Below are 14,338 nucleotides of genomic sequence, written 5' to 3'. Positions count from 1 at the left end.
TCCAATCATTTCTAGGCATAGCAACCCACCTTTACAGTATGAACACGATAAACTTGCATTTGAGGCATCCATTTGGATGCACGTTGCCATAATGAATACCTGCAAGTAACAGACACATTTCCGCTACTCACTATTCAAGCCGTTAGTTGGGAAATAAACAAATTCGCCTTTTAACAACAAAAAAAAAAACATATAAGAAAAAAAAAGAAAATCCCCATTTACTATGTTAAAATTATTTCTCTTCTTTTTTCCACCAAACTGACAAAGGTCACCTTGACGAGCGCGTACACTTCAGCATGGAATCAGCAACCAGCAAAGTCACTTCTACTGCCGCCGCAAACCAAAACAAAAGTTCCAAGAAAACGACAAAAAAAAGCTCTTTCGTATGCTTAACCGAAAATTTCGTCACTCATCCTGAATGTTTGGCTTACTAACTGACGTTGCCTCTGCACCCGAGCGCGCCAATATCGTTGGCAACGCACGTTCTAACTGTGAATCGCCGCTGAACTTGGCCATTATTCGTATAAATCGCTGTCGCACACTCAATTCGCTCGCAGTTTTGTGAAAATCCAGCAAACGCAATTCAGTTTTGCTTTCAAAAATTCATTTCAGTTCGCAACGAAGCGAGAAAGTGAACAGACGTTGTTTCAATTGCTCATCGCAGTTAACGTTGGGCAGTGTAAAGTGAAAGATTGAAAAAAATAAATAAGAAATTATTTTGTGAAACTTTTTAGTGTGCAACTCAACCAAAAAAAGTAAGCATAAGTGTTTATTTATATTAAAAACAATATACAAACTATATTAGCCAAAATATTTAGGTCTATATATGCTAAATATATACAAAGTTCTGGAGCATGTATCTGTTAGATACTTTTTAGTTTACTAGTGTTAATTTCTCTACATTGCTATTAATTTTTAATTAAGTGCATTAATAATTACTACGATATCCATCATCATATCATGTGTTTGTTTGTGTATGTGTGTGTGTGTTTTATGATTTTTTTAATTAATATTATAATGAATTTTTTTTAATTTTAAGTTTAAATAATGACAAAATAGTTTGACTTTATTAAGTGCACAATTGACTTTGAAAATTATTTCGTCATACTCCAGTGAGTTGAATTCATTTGTGGCATAAATTAAATAAATGACACACAAACTATTTTTGTCATTCAACCATTATTTATTTTATGTGTTTTAAATTAAAAAAAAAATATAAAATTTATTTAAAATAATTTAAATTTAATTAAATTGCATTTTAAATTTTATTTTTAATTATTTAAAATAAATTAAATACACTTGCGAAGTGCTTTTGCCTGCAGCAATTCATTTTTAGTTGTCTTTTTTTGCTGTTGTTGTTTTTTTCTTATTTTTCACCAAAAAAGTGCATTCACCTCTGTTAGTTCTTTGACCACAGCCACGACCAAGTTACCAGCTTTATTCTTGTGTCCCTGCTATTATGCCAAAGCACACCCAAGCAAACATTTGCTTTATTTTTATTCAGTTTTTTTTTTGTTTTTCTTGTTTCTCTTTTTTTTGATCTTTTTAAGTGAATTTTTGTGTTCCTGGCGCAAAACTTGCACTTTTTATGCGGACATGCGCTCTGTGTGTTTGTATCGTAAATTTCCTTACCCGAAGCAGCTGTTTTGTCACACTTGTCTGTTCTACAAATGCTATTTGCTATGTGCTATGTGCTATGTTTGCTTTGCTGCCAAGTGGTTCAGGGAAGACAGGGAAGTGAGGTAATTCCATAATCAACATGTTTTGTGTATTTGACTTTGAAATTATTTTTTGAAGGACGAACATTTTTTTCGCGCTCTCCTTTTGTGCTCTCAATTTCTGTGCGTTTTCATGAGGCAAGATTTGACTAGGATAATGAAATTATTAGTGGGCGCGTATTTCTGTGTTATGCGCTGGATGGAGTCTTTATGGCCATTAGCAAGCATGAAATATTATATTTTCGTAATAATTTAGGCTTGGATATTTTTAGATGTGACATATATTTCAGATATAGAAGTTCTTTCATTTTATTGCTCGAGAGAAAATTTATTCGTAAATTTGTAGAAAAAATTTTCAAGACTGAAATTTATAGTTTCATTAGATTATTTATTTCTAGCAATAGAAAAAATACTATAAAAAAATAATACTTAAAAATAGTTTATAAAAATGATGTATAAAAATAAGATCATATATAAAAATAATATATAAAAATAATATTTAAAAGTAATATATAGAAGTATTTCTAAAATACTTCTGAAATAATAAAAATAAAAATACTGTTTAAAAATGATATATAAAAGTAATATAGAGAAATATAATAAAATAATAAAAAAAAATACTATTTAAAAATACTATATAAAAGTAATTAAATTCGATTTTGACGTCAATATGACAGTAGTATCTATTTTTACTTGATAGAAACTGTGGTATTTATTAGAGAAGTTTAAAAAAATAGGGAACTACAACAACAAAAATTTTTGTGTTATTTTAATTAATTGACTATTTTTACGGAATAGAAACTATGATATTTAATGGAGACGTTTCGAAAAGTCATGAATTACAACAACAAAAATTATTTTCATATTATTTTAATTAATTAACTATTTTTACTTAATAGAAACTGTTGTATTTAATAGAGAAGTTTCAAAAATAGGAAACTACAACAACAAAAATTTTTTTATTTTAATTAATTGACTATTTTCACTGAATAGAAACTATTTAATAGAGAGATTTCGAAAAGTCGTGAACTACAACAATAAATGTTCTTTTTATATTATTTTAATTAATTGACTATTTTTACTGAATAGAAACTATGGTATTTAATAGAGGGATTTCGAAAAGTCATGGATTACAATAATACAATCCAATTCTTTTTATATTATTTTAATTAATTGTGATTTTTGACTGACCATACAGCTGTTTTGAATATTGACAAATATACACCATCAATAGACTTGGAATTATTTTTTATATTTAATATGGTCAATCAAAAAATCAATTAATTAAAATAATATCATAAAAATGTTTGTAGTTGTAGTTCACTACTTTACAAAACCTCTGTAAATAATTAATATATAAAACTACTGCATATAAATAATATATAACAATATATAAAAAAAAATTGAAATAAAACAAATAAAATAAAAATGTGAATTAAATTAAAAATAATGAGAAGTAAAAATGAAGCGATTTATTAATAAGAGAAGCTTTATTTGATAAACGAAAAAAAAATAATATTTCTACATAATATAATATATATATTTATATCATGCATATATAATATATACACATACATACATACATATTTGCATATAGCAGCATATGTAATATACATATATAATTAATCATATTTTATGACTACGCTCTAAATTATATATATTAAGAAAATTGAAAGACATTTATATTATAATAGAATTTATAAAAATCATTAATTTTTTTTATAGATTTTATTAATTTGCTTACGGAAGTACATAGAGTACATCTATTGCAAATTTACAATTCACGTTTTCTAATATCTCTGATTTGCGTTGTATAAAATTAATTTGTTCTAATGACGAATTATCTATACTATTGAAAATATTTCCTGATTAAGCAATCAATAATCAGAGTTCAATTTCTAAAAATATTTTTATGTAGATTAGGGTCTGACAAGCACGTGCGCAAGAGGTCGTAACTCAATAAAATTGCCAAAGCTGCATACAATACAACAAAGTTCAAAATTTTGACAGTTAAAATATATATATAGTAACTTTATTCAGAAACTTATAAGCTTAACTAAATTTCTCCTTCCAATTTTATTTTTTTTTTTTCTATAACTCATCAGTTTAAGGAAATTGAGTTGAGAAACACAAGCAATGCAAATGCAAAAACTATGTACATGAAACAGCGATATTAACAACAATGTTGTTAAGGTTGATTGACGTTGTTGATTAGGGTTTTTTTTTTAATTTGATTTTTAGAGTCAAGTCTTTAAAATTTTTAAAGAGTTGTTTTGAACAGTAGTACATTACAACAACAAAATTTTATTATTAATTAATACATTGAAGTTTTGACTGGCCATACAGCTGTATCTAGTATTACCTAACATTAGAGAACTTTTAAAAATATCTTATTTTGTTTATTGTTTTTATTTCAATTTTTTAATTATATTAATTTATGAAATCCTTTTATGCTTAAAAATATTATCAATATTTTAAAATAATGTTCATTATTATTATAATGTTTATTATAATCAATTTGTTGTACATATATTCGTACTAATCTATACATTATTTTTTCTGTTTTGAAAAAAATTATTTCCTACTCAAATTAACAAAGCATGAAAGCAATTTTCGTTCAACTAATTTGAAAATAATTACCTGAAATTAGTGATGACTTTCAAATAAAAATCAATCTGACTAAATAGATTATATAGAGTAAGTGTCATCATAGGAATAACTTCAATTACTACTAGTACAACCTGCTAGAACCCAGGTTTTAATATACGTTTTCGCTGTGAATATTGAAGCTGTAGGAAATTATTCTTTTAATTTTACTCGGAGTAGGATGGTTTTAAAAATTTATATTTATATTTTGATATTCACTTACAAGGAGGTCTAACCTTTCTTCTTGCTATAGAAAATAAATTTCTATATTAGTCATTGGGGAAGTTATATTGTTAATATATGTTATAGTTAAATAATTTATATATATACTGTATATTATATTATAGATTATATATTATTAAATGTTAGTTAATATTGTTATGTTAATTTTTTTTCTCCTTTTTCTCTTTATTCCTGAAGAAATATTGGTCTTTAACGAGTTCTTTCGTTTAGATTTGGTTATAAACAAAAATGACTGTGTCATCTCATGTTGGACCATAGTTTTATGTCTGTTGTTGTTGTTGTAACTTGTTTTGGGAATACTGAACGGCAATGGTTCGTCGAAATTGACGAGTGGCTCTGGGACATAGATCTGGTCACTCATGGAGTCCTTATAATTTATCACGAACAATGCGTTGTTTAGGTTTCTTTGTTGCCTTGATCCGTATGGACTTCAATTCGATTCTATTTTTTTTTTTTGCTTCGAATTTCTTTTCTTCGAATATTACTTTTTTTTTAAAGTTTCTGTTTTTCGTTTGCTGATCCCATATCTCACGAAATTATCCTTTTTCCTTGACATATTGTAATTGTAATTTTGTCCTTATATAGTAATCAATAACTATAAACTATGGAAGATTATTAAAGACTAATATAAGATTACATTCGTAAAAAAAAGTTTTTTACCGATATGGGTTAAGTTATTTAGTATATATTTAGTATTAATTGGTTGGATTTTTATTATTATATTTATGTACATATATCATATAGGTTTACATTATATTTTATCTTGAATTTGCTTAACGATAACATTGCAAATAAAAATTAAAATTGTAGTTATTAAGAATTTATAAATATAAATTTTTCTTACTAATTCTGGAAAACCACATTGCTTTGATGTCTCATCATATGTCAGTGGCGTATACAAAGATAAATTTTAGGGTTTAAGCCTTCCCTAAAATATTCCATACTATTAAATGCCAAATATAGAAAATTTTTTTAATTAAATGTTTTTATATAAACTTTACTCTATTTTGTTTTCTAAAATCCCTAATCGCCTGAAATAAGTCATTGTATACGCCGCTCTTAATATTAGTGTTTAAAAAAAAAAAAAGTTAATAAACAAATGTAAACAAATGCTATGGCAATGAAAACTGACATTTGCGATAATATATTTTTCATTAGAAATGTTGTAATTAAAATATAAAATTTTATAGACACGTAGCTCGTCTATGAGTTCTAGACCTTAGCAGTGTATATTATATTATTTCAAAGACAACTTTTTCTACTTTCTTGACATATCACACTTTGATCTGTAACTAATATATTATAATATTAGATATATTAATGCATCTCAGATGACCTCAATGTATTTCCTATTGTATTTAGAGTTCCAGATAAAAATGCTAATTTTACCCTAATAATATATTTTTTTGTTCTAATGAAATGTATTATATTTTACTTTTCATCTCTTAAGATTTTAATGTTTTAAATATTAAAACTATTATAACCAGTAATAATATAATATATAAATTATGATTTGTATTAATTTTTTTTGTTCAGCATTAAGTAACAATATGTATCTATTGCTTTTTAGAAAATATTTAGCAAAGATAAATAAATAAATTTACACTCATATATACAAATATTTCACTAAATTGAAGAAGAAATAATAAACTAAGCATTTTCAAATTATGAAATATTTTATTATCAAATTGCTAAAAAAAAATGTTTAATTCAAAATAAGATAGAAAAATAAGCAAAGATAAAAAAACAGGAAAATATCTTGCAAATAATTTTTGGTTCAATTCCATATGATATCTATTAAAAATTAATTACTTTATAAGATAAAATATATATTCATTTTTATTAAAAAGTATCTTTGGTTTGTGAAAAATGTAAAAAAAGATGATTGATGCTTTAAGATTTCTTATTGGAAAATTCAATTTTCAAAATCAATAATGATTTTTATGCAATATATTTTTGGAATTTAATTAATAATAATTTTTTATACAATGAAAAGGTACTATAACACATAGACATCTGGGTTTGAAAATAAGTCTGAACTCATATAGTTTTGGGTGCCCCAAATTAACTTTTTGGAACGATTTTGGATTTGGCGAATCTCATTATCTTTAGTATACTTTTCCTCTAGCTCTTTACCGATATAAACTTATTAAAATTTTAAGGTAAACATTTTTAAATGGACATTCTTAACAAAACTGGACAAACTATTTACTTCCTTTTAATAGATACAATCCATAATTTTAAAAAAATAAAATACCTTCATTATCTAAGTCCTCTACTGTTCAAATAGTTTCACATTAGATTGTTGATTCCGTACTTAGCTCATAGATTACTTGTTTGATTTTATTAATAATTGTATATTACTCACAGACAGCAATACTAAAATATTTCTGATTAGATAAGATCGGATTGCAATTCATGCTCATGCACTAAACAGAAAAAAAATTTTTTGCAAATCTACGAAAAAGGTATTATCAGGAAATAAATATTTATATACTACTCTAATTAAAATCCAATTTTTTTAATTTCGTTTTGAACAAATACGTTTATTGTTTTTCAATAAATAATATTGAATGGGTTCAATTTCATTCAAGAGATTAAAAAAAATCATGTTCAAAATAAGGTGGTTAATTAATATTGAATTTATTTGTTATATCCTTAATATTTATATTAATTTATATGTTAATAAATTACATGATTTTGTTAATAATATAATATAATAATAATGATGATAATAATAATTTCTTAAATTATGCTTCTGAATTTTTTATGAAATAAATATCTTGAAGAATAGAAAAAATCAGCTTTTCTTTTTACTAGTTTATGACTATTTTATTCTATTTATTTTATTTTATTTTATTTTATTTTATATTATTTTATTTTATTTCATTTTATTTTATTTTATTTTATTTTATTTTATTTTATTTTATTTTATTTTATTTTATTTATTCACTATTATTTTAAAATAATACATATCAATACATTTCTACATCTCCTAAAGCCGCTGTTAATAATAATTGCTTTAACCTCAAAAATAGAAAGTTATATACTCAAATAATTAGACCAGCACTACTGTACGGATGTGTAATATATAGCAAAGCCTCAAATACTGCCATACAGCAATTAGAGATAACACAAAATCTAACTTTAAGAAGGCTTATTAAGAAGACTAATTAAGATTTCTTGGTATATTAGAACAACAGACATGCATAGAGATCTAAGGATCGACTCAATGAAAAAATATATCAAGGACAGACCCCTAGAATTATTCACAAAAGTTGATATGTTGCCCAACCCCGCCCTAACAAACCTTAAGTCCACCTCAGGACGCACAGAAAGATATGTTGATTTGCGGTCCGTCATCAGTTAAAAGATAAATAAATTATAATAATTCTAGTACAGTTAAAGCTTAGTGTGGGGGAGGGATAAGTCAAGCGAATATTTAGCTCAAGTGAAGAAAATACTTCGTACAACTCGTTTGATATTATATACTTTACACTTTACATTAAGGACGAAGCATAATGCAAATGGTCTTGACTGGCGGCAAAAATTTCGCTTGGTGAAAATTAAGTTCGCTTATGCTTGTTATATGAGCAATAATAGCATAAGAAGATTCAATTTATTCTTAGAAAAGAGATAAAAAATATTTGAGTAGTTATAGTGGTAGTAGTAGTTCTTTTAAGTATAAGTATGTTATACTTAGTATATAGTTATCTGTTTAAATATACTTATATATATTTTTAAGTATATTATAGTTAAGTGTTTATACACTTAGTATAAGTATTAATATTTTTAATATTATTTCAAAATATAACATATTAGTGAATATATAGAATATTAACTATGTTAATATTTCTAACTAGTAATTTCCGGTAATGACTGATATAATCGTGTATCAGTAAAAAATTATTTATTTTTGGTATTCCTGATAAATTTTACAATGGACACTTATAAATTTAAAGAGCTTAAACTTATACTATTGCATACTCACACATTTATTTAATTATCAAAAATGTTCATTTATTGTTCATTAAAATTAAATTTTTTTTTTATATTTAAGTTAATTTGTAATGTCAAAATTAATGAAGATATGAATTATGAAGTATGAATTATTGACGGTATTGACGGTTAATTTTCATGAAAAAAAAGAATTCTAAATTTATTTCGAATAAACTATTAAAATGAACTAACTAACTATAAATGAAGTAAAGTCCAAATGCAATTCTATAAAAATCAATTTTGTATTAAAGAGTGATCTTAATGAGATAATGTTGAATTTCGCAACATTAAATTTTCAATTATTACTCATATAAATAAAAATCATGTGATTTGCTTCATTTAAAGCAGTGTGAACTGCTTATATTAGTCTATTAGCTTCTAGTGTGAACACATGTATTAATATACATACATATTTAATTTGTGTGAACATATTATATTATGTTTTACTTACATTTCAATTTATTTAGTTATTATTGCAGATTTGTCAAATTTTTGGCAAAAATGAACATTTTTTATTCGGATAATTAATTTAGTATAATTGTTGAGTTCTTAATTTAACATATTATTCACAGCTTTAAGTTTCAGTTCGATATTCAACTTTTTTATACAAATAAATTTTATATTGCTTTTATTACCAATGTGCCAGGTGAACGTTCCTTAAAGTACACATTTTTTCTTGTAATTTTTCTATTTTTTCACATTTCTTTGTTTTTATGATACCTTAAGGCAACAATCTCCTTTGTATCTAGTATTAACGTGACACTGATATAAAGGTTAGTCAACATGTCAATGCGTGAGATATCAAAGCATGAGACGTCAAAGATTGCTTTAACCAATAATAAAATATTTTTAATTAACGTAGTTATATAAATCAATTTGGGATGTCCTTATGATTGTCTAATCTGTCTGTATTTTATGTAATTGAATATCAGTAGTTTACTTGATACATAGCAAATGGAATGATGTTTTGTGGCACATTGGATAAGAAATTTTGAACTTCTGTCAAATCAAGACTTTAAATTATATAGACCTAATAGGTCTGTATCAGCAGCAGTTTAAGGTTGTTCAAAGCATTTAATGGTGGAATGTATTGTTCACGATGTATGTGTCATAAGAAATAGTTCATTATGACCATTTCTTCAGACCCTTAAAACTGTTAACTGTAATGAATTTTATTTGAGTTTTTGGCAGAGAAGATGCTCTAGAGTTTTCTTGATGACCGATAAATTCAAAAATATTCTTCAAGAAAATTATCAAGTATTAATAAAGTTTTACTACAAATCAATAAATTAAGGTTCCAGTTTTCTCCAAAATCTCGGATAAAATTCAGTTCATTCAAATTGATAGATCTAAAACTGATAGATCTAAAAAATTTTATTTGAGTTTTTGAGAGAGTCGAGAATAAATAGAAGAGATAGGTTTACTTAATGACCGATAAGTTCGAAAAGGAAAATTATTAAGCATCAATAAGGTTAGAGATAATTAACAGATAGTTTTCTCCAACATCTGGGATGAAATTTAGTCCCTGAAAATTAAAAAATTTTATTTTAGTTTTCGAGAAAGCCGGAAAGAAATACAGAAGATACTCCAGGGTTTTCTTGATGAGCGATAAATTCGAAAATATTCTTCAAGAAAATTATTAACTGCCAATAAATTTTTGATAGAAGTAAATGATTTCAAAAAAAAAACTATATGTGTGAAGGTTATAGAAGCTTATTTTTCATTATTTCATTATTTTTATGAGAAGACATTAACTTTTATTATGATAGGACTTGTAATAGATTAAAGCAATAAATAAATTGCATTCACAAGTACTAATATTTCGATGGTAAACACATAAGCTAAAAACGATTAAATGATAATAAAATTAAGTCAATTATGACATCGATTATATTTTTATCAGTAAATAGAACAATTGCTTATATCATTGAGATATTCATTTATGTTGAAAAATTATTAATAATAAAACAACACGCGTACCATTCATGCAGCTGCTCCAAAATATTTTCACCCACAACGCCTCACTAAAAATATCTACAGAATTGCGTAAAAAATAGCTAAAAAGTAGTTTTAATCAAAATTTATCAAGAAAACAAAAAATTTCAACAAAAATATCTAAAAAGTGTTGTGACAAAGTCACATGCTAACATGGAAGCTGTGTTCGGTCCACGGGTCATTAAATAAACTTACTTCATTCAGTGAATTCAGCACAATCAGCGATTCGTGCTATTGCTTCAATAGACTAAGTATCTGAGTAAGTGGAAATCATCTCCTAAATTGTAACGTGTTAAGTGCTTCCACATATTGTTCCGTCTAATAATTTTGGATACGTTAGACCGCAACAAAATTTGTTTAGAGTGAAATTAGTACATCATGCATACTAAGTAAAAAAAAAAACCCCAAAAATAAAAAAAAAATCATAAAAATATTTCTGTATTTTATTTTATTTTTCTAATGTTCTGTGTATCTGAAATGCGTGTATTAAATTGACCTTCATGAAGGTTATAGCGGCATTTCTAAATAAACTAAACCATCATCAAATCCACGCACTTATGAATTTTTCAAAGTTTTTTTGTTATTTAATAAGCCAATTATGGGGATTTAGTTTTGTCAGCTACACGTGCTGCATGTCAACTGTGTGAAAATTAGTGGATCGATTATTCCTCTATAAGACTTCATAGATATTTTTTATAAAAAATTTTATTAATAGATATAAAAGTGAGTCATTATAGTCAATACTTATATTTTATTTGACGCTTTACGAGGTACTTAGAATGAAAGCTATGCCATCCTGCGAAAGTATGGCAGACATATTTCTTCACTTTTTGAAGAGTGCAATAGAATTTACTATCCTTCATGAATAGAATAGATAATGAATAGAAAATGTTTATTGAACTATAATTATTCTGGGAAGTTATAAATTACTGCATATTATTTAAAAAAGTAATTCATATAATCTAAAAAACTTGTTTATTACCTTTAATAATTGGTTAATAATACGAGTATATATATTTATAGTAATAGTTTTAAATGCAATTTTTAATAAAAACTTTAAAAAAGAAATATATTTCAAAACTAACATTAATATTTACTTACCTGCATTCATGCACATATATACATACAAACATTTCAACGATGATAGCTGATATGACATGATAGTAGACATAAGCTCCGATATTGGAATGATGGCAACAAATGACTTGGCTAAGTGCTAGATATTTAAGACGAGTCGATGCTTAACTTGGGTACTTTCTTACTTTCTTCAAAAAAGTTTCTTATACTTTTGTAAAAAATGTTGAAAAAAAACGCCAACATTAACAAAATAAATAAAACAAGTCTTTAGAAAATAGGAAGTTTCTAGGTTAATATCTGCTCTAACTCAATACTTGACTATACGACGGCAGAGTCCAAACTCGGCCTTCTCTGTAGTATCCCCAGTGAAACTGTCAGGCGGCGCCCCTAGAGTGTTTATGCTATAGTGTTTATGTCCGGATTTATCTAGAACCACGCTTAAACTATTAGGTGCCTCACTCTTCAACATATTCGACGATGTTTCTAGCATTAGCATTGGCCAAATATTCATATATATCAACGCTTCCGATTGGCTCTAGCATAACCATTCTCTTACCCGCCATAACGAAGAATTATGGAATTAAAACGGCTTTTCAGCTTATTGAAGAGTACTCGTACCTCCCTTCACTTTACCTAACCTTATCTAACAAAATGAGAATGAAAATTATTGCATAAAAAAACAAAATACAATGGAAAAATAAACTTTCTTATTAAGTCTTCTCTCAACCGTCTTTAGTCTTATTACTTCTCAATAGTGCTATCATGGTGTTTTAAATCCCCGCGCAATCCCTAGTGGGTTGTTTAGTCTAGTTGCTTTTTATATACCCAAGGAGGTGGAAATACTGTTGAGTTAAGAGCCCTTATATGTCGAGTAACAACTCCTATCATTCAGGATTATTTCACAACTCACTACGCCTATCTAGAAACCTACGTAGATCTGAGTGTTTGCTGCAAGTCAAAGATGAAGATTTTATCAAAAACATAAAATTAAATGCAATTTTCAATATAAAATAAATTTATTTTAATTTAATAAAACATTATAAATTAATAATTTACGTACATAAATTTTAATTAACATTTCTCCTAATTATCTTTACAGCTAAATAAATACAATGGCTTCCGTTAAGGATAATCTTATGTCGCAAGTTGCCGAAGTCTTGCCTTCAAGTGGCAATAAAATCACCATTGTTGGCATCGGTCAAGTAGGCATGGCTTGCGCCTTCAGTATTCTCGCACAAAATGTCTCAAACGAAATTTGTCTTATGGATGTCTTCGCCGATAAACTTATGGGTGAAATGTTGGATTTACAACACGGATCCAATTTCTTGAAGAATCCAAAAATCACCGCCAGCACTGACTTTGCTGCATCGGTTGGTTCACGTTTGTGCATTGTAACCGCTGGTGTACGTCAAAAGGAGGGCGAATCACGTCTCTCATTGGTGCAACGTAACACAGATATTTTGAAGAATATCATTCCAAAGTTGGTTGAATACAGCCCTGACACCATTTTGATGATGGTCTCAAATCCCGTCGATATTATGACTTATGTTGCCTGGAAATTGTCTGGCTTGCCAAAGAATCGTGTCATTGGCAGTGGCACCAATTTGGATTCATCTCGTTTCCGTTTCTTAATGTCACAACGTTTAAATGTTGCACCCACATCTTGCCACGGCTGGATTATTGGTGAGCACGGTGATAGCTCAGTGCCAGTCTGGTCCGGTGTTAACATTGCTGGTGTACGCTTGCGTGAATTGAACCCCAATATTGGTAGTGTTGAAGATCCAGAGAAGTGGAATGAAGTACACAAACAAGTTGTTGACTCGGCCTATGAAGTTATCAGGTTGAAGGGTTATACCTCATGGGCTATTGGTTTGAGTGTCGCTGCATTGGCTTCTTCAATCCTAAGAAATAGCAGCAGTGTTGTCGCTGTATCCACTTCTGTTATGGTAAGTTTTGACTATGACTTTTTACTGATCTGGGTGTTTAATAATAAATATATTTTTATGCTTTGCAGGGCGAACATGGCATTGATAAGGATGTCTTCTTGTCCTTACCTTGTGTCTTGAACTCCAATGGTGTTACTTCTATTGTCAAGCAAATTTTGACTCAAACTGAAGTCGACCAATTGCAGAAATCGGCCAATATTATGTCCGAAGTACAAAATGGACTTCAATTTTAAGTTTTAAGAGTAATAAATTTCACAACTAAAGAATCCTTATAAAGTAAAAATAAAATTGGTTTAAAATTTATTTCAATTTACACACAAACGTGCTAGATTTGCATGTCCTTAGTTTGTTAAGAAATTAAAGTTGAAACAGTGAAATAAATTTTAATTAAAAATGTAAAAAGTATTTATAATTTAATTTAATTGATTTCTCTCATAATTTAGTAAAATCTTTTCTTAGTAAAATTTAATTTAAGTTTTTATTTATTTAAAAAAATTGTTTGTGTTTAATATTTTGTGTTCCTCAATATTTACAACTAACAATTAAAAAAATAAATAATAAATATTTTATTTTTAAACAAATGCAAACAATTTCTGTTTTATTTTAATTAAAATTAATTTATTTATTTATAAACAAATTTTCAAGTACAAATTGGTACAAAATTTAGTAAAAATAATTTTTGTGTATTCTGGAGATGTTTTTCGGTAAGAAATG

The 14,338-nt window shown here is 26.7% G+C and overlaps 1 protein-coding gene across 1 annotated transcript; it reads left to right on the top strand.

Annotated features, from left to right (window-relative positions):
* The first annotated feature begins 549 nt into the window (after nucleotides 1-549).
* LOC119671393 (L-lactate dehydrogenase) lies at nucleotides 550-14,007 on the top strand. Its single transcript, XM_038082006.1, has 3 exons — nucleotides 550-755; nucleotides 12,778-13,624; nucleotides 13,693-14,007. The coding sequence occupies exons 2-3, from the start codon at nucleotides 12,791-12,793 to the stop codon at nucleotides 13,855-13,857; spliced, it is 999 nt and encodes a 332-aa protein (XP_037937934.1). The 5' UTR covers nucleotides 550-755; nucleotides 12,778-12,790; the 3' UTR covers nucleotides 13,858-14,007.
* The last annotated feature ends 331 nt before the right edge of the window (nucleotides 14,008-14,338 follow it).

The sequence above is a fragment of the Teleopsis dalmanni genome, chromosome 1 (assembly GCF_002237135.1).
Source record: "Teleopsis dalmanni isolate 2A chromosome 1, ASM223713v2, whole genome shotgun sequence".
Taxonomy (NCBI): Eukaryota; Metazoa; Arthropoda; class Insecta; order Diptera; family Diopsidae; genus Teleopsis; species Teleopsis dalmanni.
The sequence above is the reverse complement of the archived record's forward strand: the minus strand, read 5'-3'. Positions and strand labels throughout refer to the sequence as shown.